The 19,123-nt window shown below is 33.1% G+C and overlaps 1 protein-coding gene across 3 annotated transcripts in view; it reads right to left on the bottom strand.

The window, feature by feature from the left end:
• Window positions 1-19,123, bottom strand: part of LOC118190875 (voltage-dependent T-type calcium channel subunit alpha-1H-like) — a 401,335-nt gene that overhangs the window by 147,028 nt on the left and 235,184 nt on the right. For 2 of the 3 annotated variants that reach the window (XM_085815548.1, XM_085815546.1), the window contains exon 12: window positions 9,935-10,052. In XM_085815548.1, coding sequence (XP_085671674.1) covers window positions 9,935-10,052 — 118 coding nt within the window. Of the gene's footprint in view, window positions 1-2,357; window positions 2,515-9,934; window positions 10,053-19,123 lie in introns of all 3 variants that reach the window. The other variant, XM_085815545.1, reaches the window with a different exon arrangement.

Below are 19,123 nucleotides of genomic sequence, written 5' to 3'. Positions count from 1 at the left end.
TTGACGTTCTTAACTAAAATTAACAATATTTTATTATTCTTGTAGTTTCAGTTTCATATTTCTACCGTCTGGTTTCTCATTCTCACCTATCTAATTTTAAATCTTTATTTACCAATTAAATAACAGTTGCTAATTTTCTTATTCTCTCAGCAAACTGGAGTTCATTTATTTCAAGAGGAAACAGTAACATTTGTCAGATAATTTTGTCAGATAAAAAACATGGATAGATAAATGGAGGAAAAGCAAACTCGTTTATTTCTAGTAGATCAACTCATAGATCAAATTTCTCAGAACTAAGCAAATATTTTTTACAAAAATGTTATAGAAAATATTTGATATATCTGCTTTTAAATTAGCAAAGTTTAGAAAATATAAACCTGAAGACATATGAGTATTAAAGTGTCGAAACGCTGCATTGTAATCAACAGATCTAAACAAACCAAATGGAAGTTCTGGAAATGATAAGGATGAAATGAGGTGAAAGGAAATACAGATTTTAAATTAAAAGAGTATATTAAATAAAATCTTCAATGAATGCAATTATTTAAAATTACACCAGCAATAATTCATATGTATAGAAGGATAAGGATTTTTGAATTACAAATATTTCGTGAGATTCCGTCTGAAATATTATTCTTTGTACGCCTCAAAAAAGAACTTTTGTTAAATAAGAACAGAAACAAAATTACTAAGATCATTTAGGGCTCAAATGGAACATGATGAAAGCTCAGAATCTTTCAGTATACAAGCTAGAGATAAAATAGAGTTATAAAAGATTAAGATAAATACTTTTTATTCAATACATTGACTTATATTTTGAGGAAGACAAAACAATGAAATTAAAGTTCAGATTTAATGATATTTAATAGAACCGAGGAAATTTTAATAAACTATGTGGATAAATTTCCTTATCTTTACACTTGTGGATGAAAAAAAATTGCCATGCTCTTATATAAAGATAAGTGATATAATGTGTTTAAAATATCTCAAATTAAATGTGTAATTTTCCTGCAAGTTGCTTAGTGTTGTCCTGTTTTTGAATATTCAATGATTTTTCTGTGAGTGGTTTACTGCATTCAAATTTATCTTTATTACTTAGTCCCATATTACGTTTTTCGCCTGCGCATCTTTTAAACCCTTTTTAAAAGTTGCGCATTTTACATTTTTAATTAAATCACACGTTTGATATTTTAGTTTAATTTACAAAGTATGAAAGTCCTCCCTGTTGTCCGAAATGTCAGAGTTATCATTTTATCATATGGTAGCCATACTAAAAAATTTGATATATTAAAATATAATTTTAAATAAATATGAAATACATGAGCTTGTAACGAATGAAGAAAATATTTATTTTTAAATCTGGCAAGTGTTGACATTATTTAAATCGTCTCTTGTATCCCCTTTTATAATTTTTGTTGCATATTTAATGCAAATACCTGAATTGAAATGGGGTTGTAAAAACGTAACGCTTTAATCTTTCAATGTTAAAATATTGACAATAAATTATCATTGTATATATTAGAGCGCAATAACTAAGTAAAGAAATATTCGCATTACAGTTGATTTAATTTTAAATTTGATAAAAAAACTTTTCATAATACATTAAAAACGTTTTCACCTTTATAAAAAATAGTCTATAATTTAACAACACATACGAAAATTTCAATATAAATTAATGAGACGTAACTTTTCAATATTATGCATCGTAGTTTTTTATAAATGAACTATGAATATAATTTACATGTCTTAACTTTTTATCAATATTTCAACATTTTTCTAAATTTTATAAAACAAGAAAACTGGGCACAGGAATTTGAAATAGTCAAATAAAAGCAATTATTACAGATGGCTACATTAAGTTCAGATAATACGTTTTTATGGTAAATGATAAAATCGCTACGCGTTACATGATTAAATTTGATAAATGGCTAACTCTGTCATTATCGCAAGCTGATCGTTTCGAAGAGCAGATCCCGAGTGGGGTATGAGCTTTTGATATTTACAGTTTTATGCTGCGATTTCACCACAGCTAGCAGATATAAGAAATCTGAAAGATATTTATGTATCGCCAAATAACAAAATAAATACACATGGTACGTGGACGGGATTGAGAATTTTACAAAAGATGTCCTATATTTATCAAAAAAGAATGATAATTATTTCTTATATTCGTATGTGTGTCTTCAGGAACAGGTTGATATTAAACTCTGTAAAGTAAGTATTTATGCTTAGATGTACGTATAAATATGCGTTTATGATAAAGTCCTTCATGAGCAGTAACAAAGACCATTATATATACATACAAAACATGCCATTTGCATATTAGAAAAAAATCAGCTGCTTCTTCTTAATCTTACCTGAAACACTGTAACCGTCGCCCAGAGAAAATTGTCGAAATTCATTCTGTCGCAATGGCAGTAGGCATCTGGCTTCTGCAATTCCTCACATGTGCACATACCGCGACCATCTCCCCGTCTGCAAAATCTACCTCCGAACAAATGCATGCCCAAGAGGCTACGGTAGAGGTAAAATGCTTGCATCATTAAAATGTCGCCTCTTGCAGCAGCAGTACCATTCACTGAAATGCTGCCATAATTTTCAGTACTAAAACCATTGACAGGGCGTTTGTAAAATCAGGTGGTAACTATTTTTAATATGTTACAGTCATATCGTTAGTAATTCCTTATTACAATGCGAAAAATCGAATTCTCGTACTGGATGATATAATTTAATGTTGCGGCTAGAATATCTCACGATCATACCACCGAATGTATAAACGCCATGTTTATTTATTTGTCTTCTTCGCGGACAGATTATCGATTCATCCAACAGACAGTTGTTGATTTGGGGATTAAGCCATTGAAATACATCACAGTTTAGGGCACAATTTGAGGCTTTCAGAATAGGCGTCCTGCAGTGTGTGATAAAAGGGCGAGATATCAAATTTATTACGTAATAGATAATTGCAGCAGAGCATTTATGCTGAAAGCCTCAATGAACATCAAACTAATCCTCTATCTTTTGTTCTTAAGAAGATGAAACCATCGCATAAAAGCAGAGACATTTAGTTTAGTCTATGTATGTAATTCAATGTAACATAATGCTGGATTTCAGTACAGTAATTTTTGATAACTTTGACTTTTTCTGTTTTGTTTCAAAAGAAACAAATACGTTCTACCGGAAAACAAAGACTATTTTACAGAAGAAATTAAAACAAGTAGTGGTGTGGCATTGTATTTTTAATATGTGCTTTTAGGAAGTAAATGCTTCTGATTTGTCCAAAAATATTTTTGATTTTTGTTTGTTTTTCAGGATATTCTGTTTCCAATTCATATTTTCAAAATTTGTTTTTCCGCCTTATATAGGCATTATTTTTTCCAAATAGTAAACTTGAATTTTACACATATCTAGTAATTTCATAAGTAAATAATTATTGCAAAGTAGCTTATTTTCTAATTAATTGAAAATTTTAGTATACTATAAAAACTTTACCCATTTTTGTCTTTCATCTTTTGCTTTGTTTTCTTTTTTAACAGCAATATGTAATTTTTTTTGGGCTTTTTGTAAATTCTGAACTTTTTTCATGTTGCAGTGTAAATTTTAAACAACTTTCATGTACACAATTTAGGCACAACTAATGAGAGGATAAAATTTATATTCCTTGATGGCAGAATTGGGGAAGTGAGCAAATTATGTCGGCGTTTTCAAGGAATTTAACAATAGATTAAAGTAAGTAAAAATTTCAAATTTTGATGTCAATAGAGATCTTTTTTATTTGAATTAAAAATAATTTTATTCATCTCAAGTCATTAAAAATTAGCGCAATCCTTCGAAGAATTTTACTACATAAATTTCAGAAAAAAGATAAGAACCGCTATAAATGAAGCATTTATATTCCAACCGTGGATGAACTATTTCACAGGGAATGAAACTAATTAGACTAAAGACATTAAAAATACAAAAGTTAAAAAAAAGTTCGCAAAGTATATAATAAAAGTTAAGCTATTTAAGATTGAAGCCAGGGAATAAACATTTAAAATTAAAATGTTGTAGAAAACTTTTATACGATAAAATGTACATCGTTTAAATGTATCTGTTGAACATTATTTGACAAACGTTACAGGAGTCCTTTCTTTCTCGTTGACTAGGTTTTTAATATCTTTAACTTCAAAATACTTATGTCTCGAAGAAATAGGAAGATATGATGTTAAGAATAGATATTTATTATTGTGATGAATTATCTAGTGCTGCTGGGAATAAAAATACATATCTTCTGCTACTGACACTCGAAGGATTTAAATCTACTCAATGGTTATCCTCAAAAATTCTCGGAGAAACCGGTGAGTGAAATTAAAGGTGCTAGATAAACATTAAGGATTTGGTTACATTGATATTTTCTTCCGAACATAAAATGTATTCTTTTCTTGAAAATAGCTTAACATGTAAATAGTTGCGAAAAATTCGAAACTCTTTAGTTACTGTACTAACAATTTAAGAACTAATTCCACTACATAAATGTGGAAAACAACTTATAACTGTTGTTTTACATCTGCCTTGTGTATTCTTTTTCAATATCGTTTTATAAAGTTGCAAGACCCTGGTTCCATTTTATGTCCGTTAGGTAAATGTGAATAATTTTTAAGTGATAAAAACTAGATATAAAGTGATCAAACCTACAGAAAGAGAGAGAGAGAGTGCAAGGGTATGGCTGATTTCAGAAGTTGTAAAAAGAATCCCCCGGAGAGTCTAATAAAGAAAATACTGAGAATTGTTTTTTAAATTTGAAATATAAAATTTTAAACGAAATGGGGCAGGTAGAAGCACAGACATGCTGCTACCTTTTGGCTCTCGACAGTCCTTTACTCCATATACTTGAATAACTTCATTGTTCAATTTTCATGGATTAAAATGCTTATGTATAGAAATAATTGTATAAAAAAGAATGAAGCAGAGATAAAAGTTTTTAAAATATATTCTGATTTAAAAAAATAGTACTTTGGTTGCTTGATACTATGTGATATTCATATTTAATGGCTGACTATTGGAAGAAATGTAGTGCTTTATAATGCTATAATTAGACATGAGAGTTCATACATATCCATCGTTAGCTTAATAATATTCACAAATGACTTTGTCCATTTAGATAAAGTAATATATTTTACATGTTTGTTTTTTCTTCTTTTTTGTATCACAGAAAGTTAGATTGAATTATTTATTATAAGGCATGTTGCTAAGTAAAGATATATCGATTACTGTATTGGTCTTGGTAGGTACGGTATTGCATTTCTCACTGTTTCGGATATATTGACATAGAAACTAAATTCAGTCATACAGTCACATTTGTACATTAAATTAATTTGAAAATAAGCGTTGAGTAGCTTGACATAGAAATTAAGAAAGGATAAAAGGAAGAAAATTCATTTAAGGTTATAAAAAGAATTAAGAAAACTAAAACAATAGAATACATCAGTAAAATCTTCGATCAGCTAAAATTATTTCAAAATGCTTCAAGCAATTATCTCGAATCATTTAAAAATTTAGTGCTTACTTAAAAAGTTGTAAAAATAAAATAATAATGCAAAGCAGGTTTGAGAATTACTATAGAGTACAAAATGCGTACGTTATAAAAGAAACACTATCAAATGAAATCTTAGCAAAATGATTACATTTATCTAGCATCGCTAGAAATATCAGGAAACAAGAAATATTTAATACTAAATGAATAAGAATTCCTATATTTATTGAAACTTTAATATATGATTTATCTAAGAAGGATTTTTGAATGTGTATTTTTATAAAGTGTCAGTGTAAAAGTATATAGTAGTCCTTTTGAAAACTTTTCACATTTTGTTATACAAAGAAATATAAGTAATAAAATATGCACCAGCTATGTGATGACTGAATGGTGATATTCTTTATATGCAATTAACAGATATTCTTTGATTAGCCTGTTTTAAAGTGATTTATAAAGAGGCCCGGTGGCGCGGTGGCTACCGCATCGCGCAGCAGCACCCCAGGTCCGGGGTTCGATCCCCGAACTGGGCAAGGTCGACTCAGTCTTTCTAGGTATCCTGCGACCAAAATGACCACTTGTTCAGCGCATATGCTTACGCACTCCTGGGTCCACGGTCAAGAAAGCAGATTTCGGGGCACTGCTGGCCTTGGCCCACTAGGGCTGATTGCCCACTAGGGATGTTGCGCCACTGAGTTTAGTTTAGATTTATAAAGAATGTTTGAACATTATTTTTGTTCAGCTAAAACTTTTGAGATATTCTGGAAAAGGTCAGGAGACAAAGGAAGGGGTGAATATATTTCATAAGTTATTATATTTATTTTGCACACATGTAAAAATTTTTAAATATTATATCCTGTTTTATACAAGGAACGAAAAGTAATGTCACAACCCCATGCTGCCACCAGAGGTCATAATTATCGGAATTCTTTTTCTTTCCAGTCAAAAATGTTTTAAAAAAGGTATTAAATGTTTTATTCTTATGCTTGGACATAAGTAAAGATATATCGATTACTGTATTGGCCTTAGTAGGTACGGTACTGCATTTCTCAGTGTTTTAGATATATTGACATAGAAACTAAATTAATATTACCTTAATAAAAATTAAGGTACTTCAACTAAATTAATATTATTTATATAATTTACCTTTCAGGAAAAATCTTCGACTTCCAAAGAACTAATGCAAATACCTTTTATCGAAATTATTTTTTAAACCCTGAACGACGTTTGTTACTTTAAAAAGCGGAAGGCGCCAGTTTGTGGACATAATCCTTAACATTTCATATAGACTTAATGTACACTGGTGTGCAAAAATTAAGGACGAGACGGTTTTTTCAATATAACTTTGTACAAAAGCTTTCCAAATCAACACATTTAATACCATAAGATCCCCAATACGTAAGGACATGAGTAATGTAAGCAACACTTACTAAAAGAGAAATCAGAGGGATAAAAAGAAGCTTTATTGAAAAAATAGCATGGAGCGCAATGCGACTGAAGGCCGAAACATCCCTGTGATGGGTGTCCAGCAAGAAACATCCGGTCTTTAATAGGAGATATGATCTCCCCTGACTGCTAGGCAGGTTTCACAGCGTCTGCCCATGCTGAGAATGAGGGTGTCAATGAGTTGTTGAGGCATTGCTGCCCATTCGTCTTGCAGCGCCAATCGAAGCTCCGGAATCGTTACTGGTGGTAAGGTACGAGCTGCCAAGCATCTGCCTAGAAAATCCCATACATGCTCGATGGGAGTGAGATCCGGAGATCGTGTCGGCCAATCCATACGTTCAATATCCTCACTCTCTAAGAGCTGTTCGGCAGCTACCGTGCGATGACATGGTGCATTGTCGTCCATGAAAAGGAAATGCGGACCCAGAGCGCCTCTAAAAAGACGCACATATGGAAGAAGAATCTCGTTACAATAACGGGTCCCGTTGACTGAACCTGCGTCGAAGATGTGAAGGTCTGTACGACTACCAAGCATGATGCCTCCTCAAACGAGAACACAGCCACCTCCATACCTGTCCCTTTCAATGATGTTCGAGGGATGATTGCGGCTTCCTCGCTCTCTCCAGATGAGTATGCAATGAGAATCGCTACTCAGACTGAATCTGCTCTCATCTGTAAAGAGTACTCGTCCCCATTCATTGTCTCTCCAATTCCGGTGTTCCCGGCACCACAGAGAACGCCTTCTGCGATGGGCAGGCGTTAGAGGTACACACCGTACAGGGCGTCTTGCAAACAGACCACCACCGTGCAGTCTTCTGGCCACGGTAAAACGCGATATCGGTCGTCCAGTCGCCTGTGTCGCGTGTCTAGCGTTTTCTCCCGCTGTCTGCCGCCTGTTTCTTCTGGCCTGTAAGGCAATATAGCGGTCATCTGCGGGTGTGGTTCCTCGTGGACGACCACTATTAAACCCCCGGATAGCTGTTCCTGTAGTTTGAAATTGTCTCCAAAGTCGTGAAACAATGCTGTGAGCAATTCCGAACTCTGCAGCCACACTTGTCACATTGCGGCCTTCCTCACTCTTCCCAATGATTCGACCTCAGGTAAAAGCATCCAGATGTCGTCTAACAGATTGATTATTCGCTATTTTTCGCTGAGGCAGCAACTCGGTGTGATTTTAACTGCTATACGGCGAGCAAACTCTTTGCCAGAAATACTGATCTTACACCGACAACATGCTTTATACTACTCAGACACTCCCCCATTACGTCTACCTGCATATCTGGGCATGTGCTACCGTACATCACCTTACTTAATCTCCTGATTGGTCTTTCTGTACGCTCTGCCTCTTCGTTCAGCTGATATGCTAGTTTTTCGACTTCGTCCTTAATTTTTGCACACCAGTGTATTTTGATAATCCTTATTTAAACCTTTATATTAAGAATACATAAGAATTTTTATTTAATGAAATTTCAAATGCAATTTAAGAAATGTTGATCTGATTGGGAAACATGTTTGTAATTTATATCCCGAAAGATAAATTCTGTTAATAAAAAAATTTGCAGTAAAGCTTTTGTTACAATATAAATCTTCCGAAATTACTTTGCACTAAATAAATACACATAAATAATAAAAAGAAATTAATGAAAACAAAATTAAATTTGAAAAGGTAAAAAGTAAACATATCAGAAAATTTCCTTTCCATTAACTCAAATGTAACAGAAATGAAACCAGACTTTTCCTCTTCTCTCCAGATGAGATCCAAGTGGAAGCTTTCTATTCAATATAGAAGAAATAATAAGAAAAAATATTTTGCTTTTTGTTTTCAAGCCATAAAAGGTTTCAAATCTAAGTTCGCTGCCAGTTCATAAAATATTTTACGTTTACCAAATTAGTAGTTTTTAATTCTTTTTTTCAAATAAGACGTTTTTGAAATGGAGGATTTTTGGACAGTATGTATGAATCGATAATTCTTATGAATGTTTTTTGTAAACAACGATGTAGGTATCTGCTGCGCGAAATGCTTCAATGGTAGTAGAGAAAGAGGAAGCATTATATAGATAAAAATGCACTTTTGACTTGTGCAGAATATGAGCGCTGTGAGCGTAGAAAGTACAAGCAGCGAAGGGATAAGCAAGATGGCGAAAAGTTATCGAACACAACTATATGTCTTGTGCTGAGCTTTAATGAGAAATCAAAGAAATAAAGGGTTGCAAAAGGATACAATTTTAACGGGACTACTAAAATTCTAGCTAAAGACAACATCAATGGTTTAATATGTGCAGTTCCAAAAACCGGCTGCTTTATATTTAATTTCATTTAATATTTGAATCGAATTTTGTCTCTGAGTAGTTCGACGAAAAATTTGTTTTTCAAAAAGCAGTACCTAAAGTTTCAAAAATTATACCAAAAACCAAAATCTCAAAAACATCTTTCTTTCCCTCATTTCAACACAAAAAGTAATAAAAAACTTAAAATATAATCAAAACAAACAAAACCAAAAAAAAAAAAAAAAATTGACGAAACAAAGAACACAAAACATAAATATAATTGACTCTCTTAAAAAACTGAAAGTATTTTGGTCATTTATTGCATAGCCTGAAGCAAAATTTAAACTAATCAAATTGATTCCTATGTCTATTAATAGTATTTAATCTATAGGTTTTGATTTGCATTCTATGGATGTTGATGCGCCTTTCAACTGCAGTAAAGTGTCCAGTTTAATGTTTTGCATTAGTGAAAAAGCAAAGCTAGTTTTCTTATACTAATTTACATTAGGAATAAAGGTCTAAGTTACTAAGCTTCTATCCTGCTATGGGGTTCAGATATTTGAATAATATTGCTAATCGGAGGAAAGTTCCAGTCCAAAATTTCATTGGTATTAAAAAAATCATTTTCGAAGAGAATAAGAGCGAGGTTTCATCCATGAGAAGAAAGCTCAAGATAGAGGAGAGAGGCAGAAATTTTTAGGACGAGTACCTGAAACACTGTGACTATGGCCCAAAGCAATGAGTCAAAATTCTTCCGGTCACAGTCACTGTTGCTATCTTCTGACTTTTCGCAGAACTTACATCCGAAAAGGTTCATGCCGAGAATACTGAAAGTAAGCGGAAAAGGCAAACTTCCTGTTAGGTACAATCAGGATTTCAGGCAAGCAGTATAACATTCTGGATGGAATAATAAGGCGATTCTTCACCCACTGAACCATACTCTTATTTGTATGTTTGGCAATGCATTTATGGATCATTAACTGAGAATGATTTGTTCAGAACAGGGACGGGATGGAGTAGATGCTTGAAATTACAGGTCTAATTTATTTTCAGTTTCGCACATTTGTGCAATTTTTATTTTAATTAGCAGATAATTACTGTATTACATAGGATTACTCAATAGGCTGGAATCAAGGAAGTTCCTTGTTATAATGTGTTACATTATGATCTCATTTCACGACAATATACGTTTCGAGTATGACTTGCTTGAAATAGTTTTGAATAATATATAGATATTTTACTTTGACTAAAAGCTTTTTTTTTTCTGAATTTCTGTATATTAAAATTCCCTTGACATGCTAAACTCATTTATATTTAATATCAGGATTTTATTTTATGGTTTAAAGACTGCTTTATTGTCATATTGACAAATCAGAATGCTTTAGATGAATCAAAATTATATACAAGTTATGATTAATTTTACTTAGTAGTAAAAGTCATAAAAATATCTTTATTAGTTTATTAAGTGTCTTATGATAAAAAATATGTTTTAGTTTAAATCTTTCATTTATTAGTATTAATTTTTTTATTTTGTATTTTCTTCATTTATTACTATTATAAAAGTATTTGCATTTTTATTTTTAGTATTTACTTTAATATCTTCAGTTTACCACACAGAAAAGTCTACGGTAGCTTTCTGTTATACCACGTGACGACAATAGTTTAGCAGAAATTGCGCTTACAGACACGTAGTTCGATAAAAATATTTTGGAAGAACATTATTTATTTATCAGAATATTATTTATTTATCAGACTTATATTTATTAAGCATATTTTCCATATTATTTGACAGACCAGAAATGTATTCCGAATTTTTTAAAGAAATGTGCTAGAGCTTTGTCGAGCAAATTTTGAACTTCACGTAGATTTTTTATATATCTGTACCAAGTTATATCATTCTTAAAATTAAATCATTACCGTGAACTCTTATTAATGAACTCTCTTTTATTGCAGCATAAGGAATGTAATTTTCACATGCAGCTGCACTAAGTAATTGGTAGTTCATTGGTAACTGTAAATTTTGGTCTTTTTCTTTGATACCAATAATTTCTGGGAATGATAATATGTCCTTATTATTCCACCATAAATTTAAGACGAACAGAATAAGTATAAGAGTAACACAAACTCTTTTAACCTCAACAACGATTGAAAACGAAAATAAAAAAAGGAAACAGACAGTGTCAAAGAATAGAAACGGAAAATAATGTAGTTACACAAAAAAGAATGCTGCACAAAATACGATGAAAACATATGATAATCATCCAAAAGAGGAAAGGGAAACAAAAAAGTTATCACTTAGTCGGGAAAAAAGTATTTCCAAATTTCAAAAATTTATATTAGGTAATCGTTACTATAATAAAGAGATGTAAATGCGAATTGATTATTTTCGTAGACATGTTTATTACTGAAAAATAGTGCAAAAATAGTGAATTTGATTTGTAAAGAAAAGTGAAACAAAACATGCACATTTCCACATGCGGCTTTAAGTATTGATAGTAGAAACATAGTAACTCGTCATGCCAGAAAAAATGAACCGATATACGGAGAAAGGCGAACTACTAGGTGAGTGAAAAGCTACTAGAGGGAGATTTGGCATTTGTGAATAATAAGCAGATGCAGTGCATAAGCTTCCTCTTCCCGAGCAGAAAATTATGACACACCAGTGAAGATTCATTGATAATAAATTCTACAAATCATAAATATAGACACTAAATATATATAATTAATCTCACAAAATAGTACTATGGATGCATAACTAACTTCCGAATTGTGAATGCATTCCAAAATAAACACTTTCTATAAAAACATCTTTACATAACGGTACAAATATTTGAATGCAGTGAATCTGCTCTAAAGTGTGGTACTATGAATACTGATTTTAGAATGCTGTAAAAAATTTCAAACAAGTCCCTTATATCAATTTATAATATAATTCTAAATAATAGAATGCTTTAGATAACGTATTTAATACAATGCAGCATATTACACATCAGGTTGTAGCACAAGTAACATCAGTTCTTTATACCGGAGTTTAAAAAATCATGATCCGGCACATGGAGGGCGGTTTCATAAGAAGTTTGGAGTTTTTTCCATGAGTAACATAAATACAGGTCAGTTTCCATTAAAAGCTCCTCCCCAAAGATCTCTTTTCTCTTAACCAAATAGTTCTTATGAGCTTCACTAAAATCCAAATAACGTATTCTAAGCCAACTCGAAGAAAGCACTTTTGGAGTCGCTCCCCTTCTTCAAACTGGTGATTTAATTGTAATCAGACTGATGACAGTTCAGTAAAAGAATGATTTATACTGACCAGGTAGTAAAGCAGACTAGGTAGCCTAGAGCCACGTTTTGCATTTCCCAGTCTTATTATTTATCCGATGATGATTACGATTCAGAGTTCTCAGCCACTTGAACGAAAAAGTTGCCCAGAAGAATGTGAAGCAAGAAATCAAGCTCTAAGGCTTTCATAAAGGAATGGTTTGATAATCCTGATACTCCCTACTTTTTTTCCGTAATGATTTTGTTCATTATGATGGATGAATCAGTGCAAAATGATAATAGAGGGTATATGTTGTGTCCAAAATAAATAAATAAAAACTTTCAACAAAGATAACTAAAGACGTTTCTTAAAGAAAAAAAAAAAAACACCTTTGACGCGCACGCCTTAAATCAATACACGAGTTGGCGATATATATGCTACAAATGAATAATTGCGAATTATTATATGCAAGAGGTAAGTTGACGTTATTCACTGCGCCTGAGCTTTAGCAGAAAAATAATGTATTCAAACTTATTACAGATACAAGTTAAGCATTTGTACCAATTTTAATTTAACACTATAGCTTATGCATAAAATCTTGTCTCTTGAACAAATTTCCCTATAATTGCGAAACAGTGTCCATTTTTTAATGTTTATAGTAACAGAGCCTTACATAGTATCACAGAGAAATTAATATTCTTTAAACATTTTCGTTTTACAGATGTAATATTTAAAAGCTGGAAACATGGATTTGAGACCTTTGATTAATATTTTACAAACATTAGATACTTTCGTACTAGCAAAACTATCTTTGCACAATTTGATGATTTATTTTAACTAGAACAAAAGGATGACTTAAAAGTTCAAAATATATTTATTACCAAATATATATACTATTACATGCACGTTTTACTTTTTAATTAGATATTTATCCCGAAAATCGATCAATAAACAATAGTGTTTTTGTTTCTTTTATTCTTGCAGAAATTTCGTGGCGAATTATTACAATTTGGAACAATTCTTCTCCTTAGCAATATTTGTGGCAAAATGCTATATTCTTGTAGAAAGTTTACTATAATTTATTCCACCAAACGAAAATCCTACCAGTGCATTTTTAAAATCGAGTTTAAGACAAAAAAAATGTCAGGATCTGATTTTAAAAATACTTTAAATTTGAATACAACAAAATATAGCGATAGCAGATTTTTTGGCACGCAACTTGCATTCATCCCGCTCTCCCCCCAAAACAAAGCCATAAAAATATGACGTTGCTAAATTGAAAAATTGTGATGCATGTCGTTGCTGGAAGAACTCCTATTATGCTCATGGCTGACAGAATTTGGCGCATTATCAATATTTGATGACTTCTACTTAGGTGGTTGCAATAATATGTTAGTATTCTTTGTTAAACTAGCTGTTTATAGAGACATACTTTTGGATGTTTTTTCTGACTTTCAAAGACATAAGAGAATAAGAACGCTATTTGATAAAGCTTCTAACGGTGGAAGCTACAACAAAATTTCTGTACCTATTGAGACTGAACTAAAGTCAAATAAATTGTTATACCGTATTGTCATTATGTTGGTAAAGAAAAGACAATATGCATGTGCATTGTCTTCTAGAAAAACGAAACGTATAATTTGCATAATTAGGGTCATTTTGTGATATGGAAAATTTAATCGAATTCATGCGATAAAATATCTTCTTAAATTTTATTGATTACCTATTTAGCCTGTGGCCACCACCAAACATTTTGAGAAATAATAAGCTTGCAGTAAGCTATTTGGTAAGTGATCTGTTTCCGTGCAACCTCACTAATTTTTGTCTCAATTCTTGTTCTGTTTTTATATTATTTCATTCTCATCTATCTATGTCGTGTATAAATTCTTGGAATAATTTAAGTCTTACTGAATGTTATCCCCTTTTACCAATTCAGGTGCAGAGCAGAATGCTATTAAAAACAACTCAGTGTAATTACAAACGATTGCTGTTATCGGATTGTATTTAAAAACTGGCACTTACGTATTACTCCGTCCACTTTGAAAGGTAGCTACAATCGAACCATGAAAGTTGGCGCAGATTCTACGAATGATTCGCCAATCGTTCGCGCGGAATCCTGAAAACGCAGTTCTATCTGCAAATCTTAGAATAAATAATAGATTCGTCATTCTCTCTGCACAATCCACTAAATCGCCACTGCTGTCGAAGTGTTCCAGCCGCTTCGCTTTTGCGCTTCGTAAAAAGACTTTCTACTATCGAATTTCTACTATTTTACTAGGCCATCCGATTCTACCGCAAGCTCTATATAGAACGTTATGAGTACGAACTTCCCATAGGTGATTGTTCGAATCTATCGCTATTTTGTTGATCATATACAGCTTTTCTCAACAGATGTTAATTCAACAGATGTTAATTCTCTTGAGATGTAAATGTTAAAAATTCTTCCACAAAGTCCTCCCTCCCATTCGGCAAATATTCCTCGAGCAGTTTGCCTTAATTAAATAAACCAACCAATTCAACCAACTAGCTATAAGTGAAGTTAAATGTATTACAAATGTGATTCTCTAGGCTTCGAGCTCCTTTTTTCCAGAAAGAAGAAAAAATAACATTTCATAAAAACAAAAGATGCCTTATCGAGAATAAATCGGGGTTACATAGAATAGTGAATAGAAAGTGCAAATGTAATAATTTGTGATTATCCATAATTGGCATCTTTTTCGCAATATGCAGATACTGAGGAAGTTTCTTCTAGATTTGATACTTGCAGATAATTTTGTTTTATTAACTGAAATCGACACTGAGAACACGATCTTGGAATTTTTAAGTATCATTTTGCACAAGAATTGAACTAATGAATATCAAGACTTAAAACATACGCAGATTTGATCTTTAAAATAAGCAACCGTTTATTTAAAAGCATACCGCCATTATTTTGATTGACAAAGGTGAATTATAATTAAATATAAAACTATAGCCCCAACTGAACGATCTTAATAAAACGTAAAATGCAGTTTACTTAAAATCCCATAATTCCATTTGGGAAATGAGAAGTTGCCCTAGTATTCATTAATCGACAAGGCAAACTATTGGGAAGACTACTCGAATTTGGTTTTACACAGAAGTGATTAAAAATAGGACATTATATTTCTATTATTGATTGTACGCCTCAGGTAAATTGGCATGCATTTTCTGCAATCCAGATTTATATCAAAATGCCTGTTACATATTTGAACGGATTTTAATTTAATATATAACTTGTGTACGGCATCTTGTTCGTCAAACAAATTTCTCGACTCTTGCAAAATCGTTAAGAAGTAGTTCGATTTCTAACTGAATTTCTTTCAGCTGAATAATCTTTCAAGCCATCTTTGCAGTATTTGTAAGCCGTATTGATTTTCAACAGACAAGTTGTCCAAAATATGAGGAAGATGCAGTTTGAAATTCACTACTTTTAAATCAAATAAAAATTACACATGAAGAATATAAAATTTTAATAAATACTATAGTTTAGTTCTTTCTGTTTGCACTCAGTTTAATGCATCATCTAACTAATTAATATTATCAATTAAAGTAATAAATTTTATGCTCATTTAATATTAAATATGATAAACTACGTTTAGTACCAAAAGTTTTAAAGGGCAAAAATACATACAGTTAGCTTTTTGCTCATTGTTTTCTTTAACGATTCCCTTCGAACAGAACCTGCTCAGACCAGAGGTTTATGCACGTTTTATAGCCAGTGGCGTACACTGGTGTGCAAAAATTAAGGACGAAGTCGAAAAATTAGCATATCAGCTGAACGAAGAGGCAGAGCGGACAGAAAGACCAATCAGGAGATTAAGTAAGGTGATGTACGGTAGCACATGCGCAGATATGCAGGTAGACGTAATGGGGGAGTGTCTGAGTAGTATAAAGCATGTTGTCGGTGTAAGATCAGTATTTCTGGCAAAGAGATTGCAAATTATAATCGAGTTGCTGCCTCAGCGAGAAATGGCGAATTATCAATCTGTTAGACGACATCTGGATGCTTTTACCCGAGGTCGAATCATTGGGAAGTTGGAGGAAGGGCGCACTGTGACAAGTGTGGCTGCAGAGTTCAGAATTGCTCACAGCATCGTTTCACGACTTTGGAGACAATTTCAAACTACAGGAACAGCTATCCGGGGGTTTAGTAGTGGTCGTCCACGAGGAACCACACCCGCTGATGACCGGTATATTGCCTTACAGGCCAGAAGAAACAGGCGGCAGACAGAGGGAGAAATCACTAGACACACGGCACAGGCGACTGGACGACCGATATCGCGTTTTACCGTGGCCAGAAGACTGCACGGTGGTGGTCTGTTTGCACGACGCCCTGTACGGTGTGTACCTCTAACGCCTGCCCATCGGAGAAGGCGTTCTCTGTGGTGCCGGGAACACCGGAATTGGAGAGACAATGAATGGGAACGAGCACTCTTTACAGATGAGAGCAGATTCAGTCTGAGTAGCGATTCTCATCGCATACTCATCTGGAGAGAGCGGGAAAGCCGCAATCATTCCTCGAACATCGTTGAAAGGGACAGGTATGGAGGTGGCGGTGTTCTCGTTTGAGGAGGCATCATGCTTGGTAGTCGTACAGACCTTCACATCTTCGACGCAGGTTCAGTCAACGGGACCCGTTATTGTAACGAGATTCTTCTTCCATATGTGCGTCTTTTTAGAGGCGCTATGGGTCCGCAGCTCCTTTTCATGGACGACAATGCACCATGTCATCGCACAGTAGCTGCCGAACAGCTCTTAGAGAGTGAGGATATTGAACGTATGGATTGGCCGGCACGATCTCCGGATCTCAATCCCATCGAGCATGTATGGGATTTTCTAGGCAGACGCTTGGCAGCTCGTACCTTACCACCAGTAACGACTCCGGAGCTTCGATTGGCGCTGCAAGACGAATGGGCAGCAATGCCTCAACCACCCATTGACACCCTCATTCTCAGCATGGGCAGACGCTGTGAAACCTGCCTAGCAGTCAGGGGAGATCATATGCCCTATTAAAGACCGGATGTTTCTTGCTGGACACCCATCACAGGGATGTTTCGGCCTTCAGTCGCATTGCGCTCCATGCTACTTTTTCATAAAGCTTCTTTTTATCCCTCTGAATTCTCTTTTAGTAAGTGTTGCTTACATTACTCATGTCCTTACGCATTGGGGATCTTACTGTATTAAATGTGTTGATTTGGAAAGCTTTTGTACAAAGTTATATTGAAAAAACCGTCTCGTCCTTAATTTTTGCACACCAGTGTATATTAAAACTAGGATGAAATCTTAGCAGTTATTCAGGGAAAGATTCTCGCCGCTATCCTATTCATTGTGAAATGATTAGCCGCCCATTACAATTTGAACATCGACGTTAGCCGAGTTCCGTTAGCGTAGGTAGCTTTTTGCTATTCGAACCAAATGTGTTGTAACTTCGAGTAAGGTTTTGTGGAAATTTTAATTCAGCCAATCCATTGTAGCTTAGCAATGAGTTGCTGTTGACAAGGTGATGAAATATTTATTTTGTACTATTTTTAGTTCTAAAATCACGAGCAGTGGAAAAGGAAAGTTTTGAGTTAGATTTTAATTTTTAAATTTTATCTTCTGTTCATATTAAGCATTGAGAAAGTTAATAACCCACTAACCATTAATGCTTAATTTAAATTATTAAAGTTAGCCGTTAGGTTTCATAACAAACAGTTTTAGTTAAGTTAGAGGCATTTGAATGCTATGAGTCACTGTTATTTATCAAAGCTTCCACAGTCCGTTAAAAAAAATACTTTTTGCTTAATGATTTTTAAGATATAATTATTTGTGCATTTATTGAAAATTTATTAATCAGCTTTATTAATTTATTACGTTAAATATAAATGGAAAAAAAGGTCAAAAATGTTTTTTGGAAATTTACCTCCCTTTTAACCTTTTATTTAACTAAAATGTTTTACTTCACTTCTTACTGGTGTCAAATAAATATAACACATCTTAAACTACTGATGTTTGCAGGAGATGCCATTAACACTTAAGTAATGTAATAATTGGACAAACTAATTACTGAATTATATAAGCTTACTGTCAACTGATTTAGTTAATCTAATTACCGCATTATTAGTTACAATGCAGAAATCAAGTGCTGACCCTTTTCGGTGGTTATTTGATTTCAAAATTACAATTCGTTTCTTATCTTTTCAAGTTTGTTGATGATATTATATACAACAACTGCTGTAAATCTATTCGACTATCAACCACTGCATACCATAGTTCTTCAAGTATTACGAATGGTTACTGTTTTCATAGTTACGTTATCCATTTCCTAATTTTCCCATTTTATGTCTTGAATCAAAAATAATCCACCGGAATAAGATTAAAGAACTGGATCTTATGAGCAAATTTATATTTTTCTGCCATGTAGATGGATTATACGAAAATATTTGTTACCAAAACCTTTTATAGCTATTACAGTTTATAGAGCAAGGAAACAGATGAAATTGAGCCATGACGTTTCTGATAGCAAATTCGATGCGCTATCATTTACAGCACTAGAGCACGCTGTAAGGAAGACAAAAATTTCTTGTAATTTTTCCCCTGTTGCCCTTTAATAATTATATTTAAAGGGCAACTGGGGAG

Source organism: Stegodyphus dumicola, chromosome 4, assembly GCF_044657685.1.
Source record: "Stegodyphus dumicola isolate Sdum_Otavi_A_Nest chromosome 4, ASM4465768v1".
NCBI classification, from domain to species: Eukaryota; Metazoa; Arthropoda; class Arachnida; order Araneae; family Eresidae; genus Stegodyphus; species Stegodyphus dumicola.
This window is presented reverse-complemented; position numbering and strand designations above follow the sequence as displayed.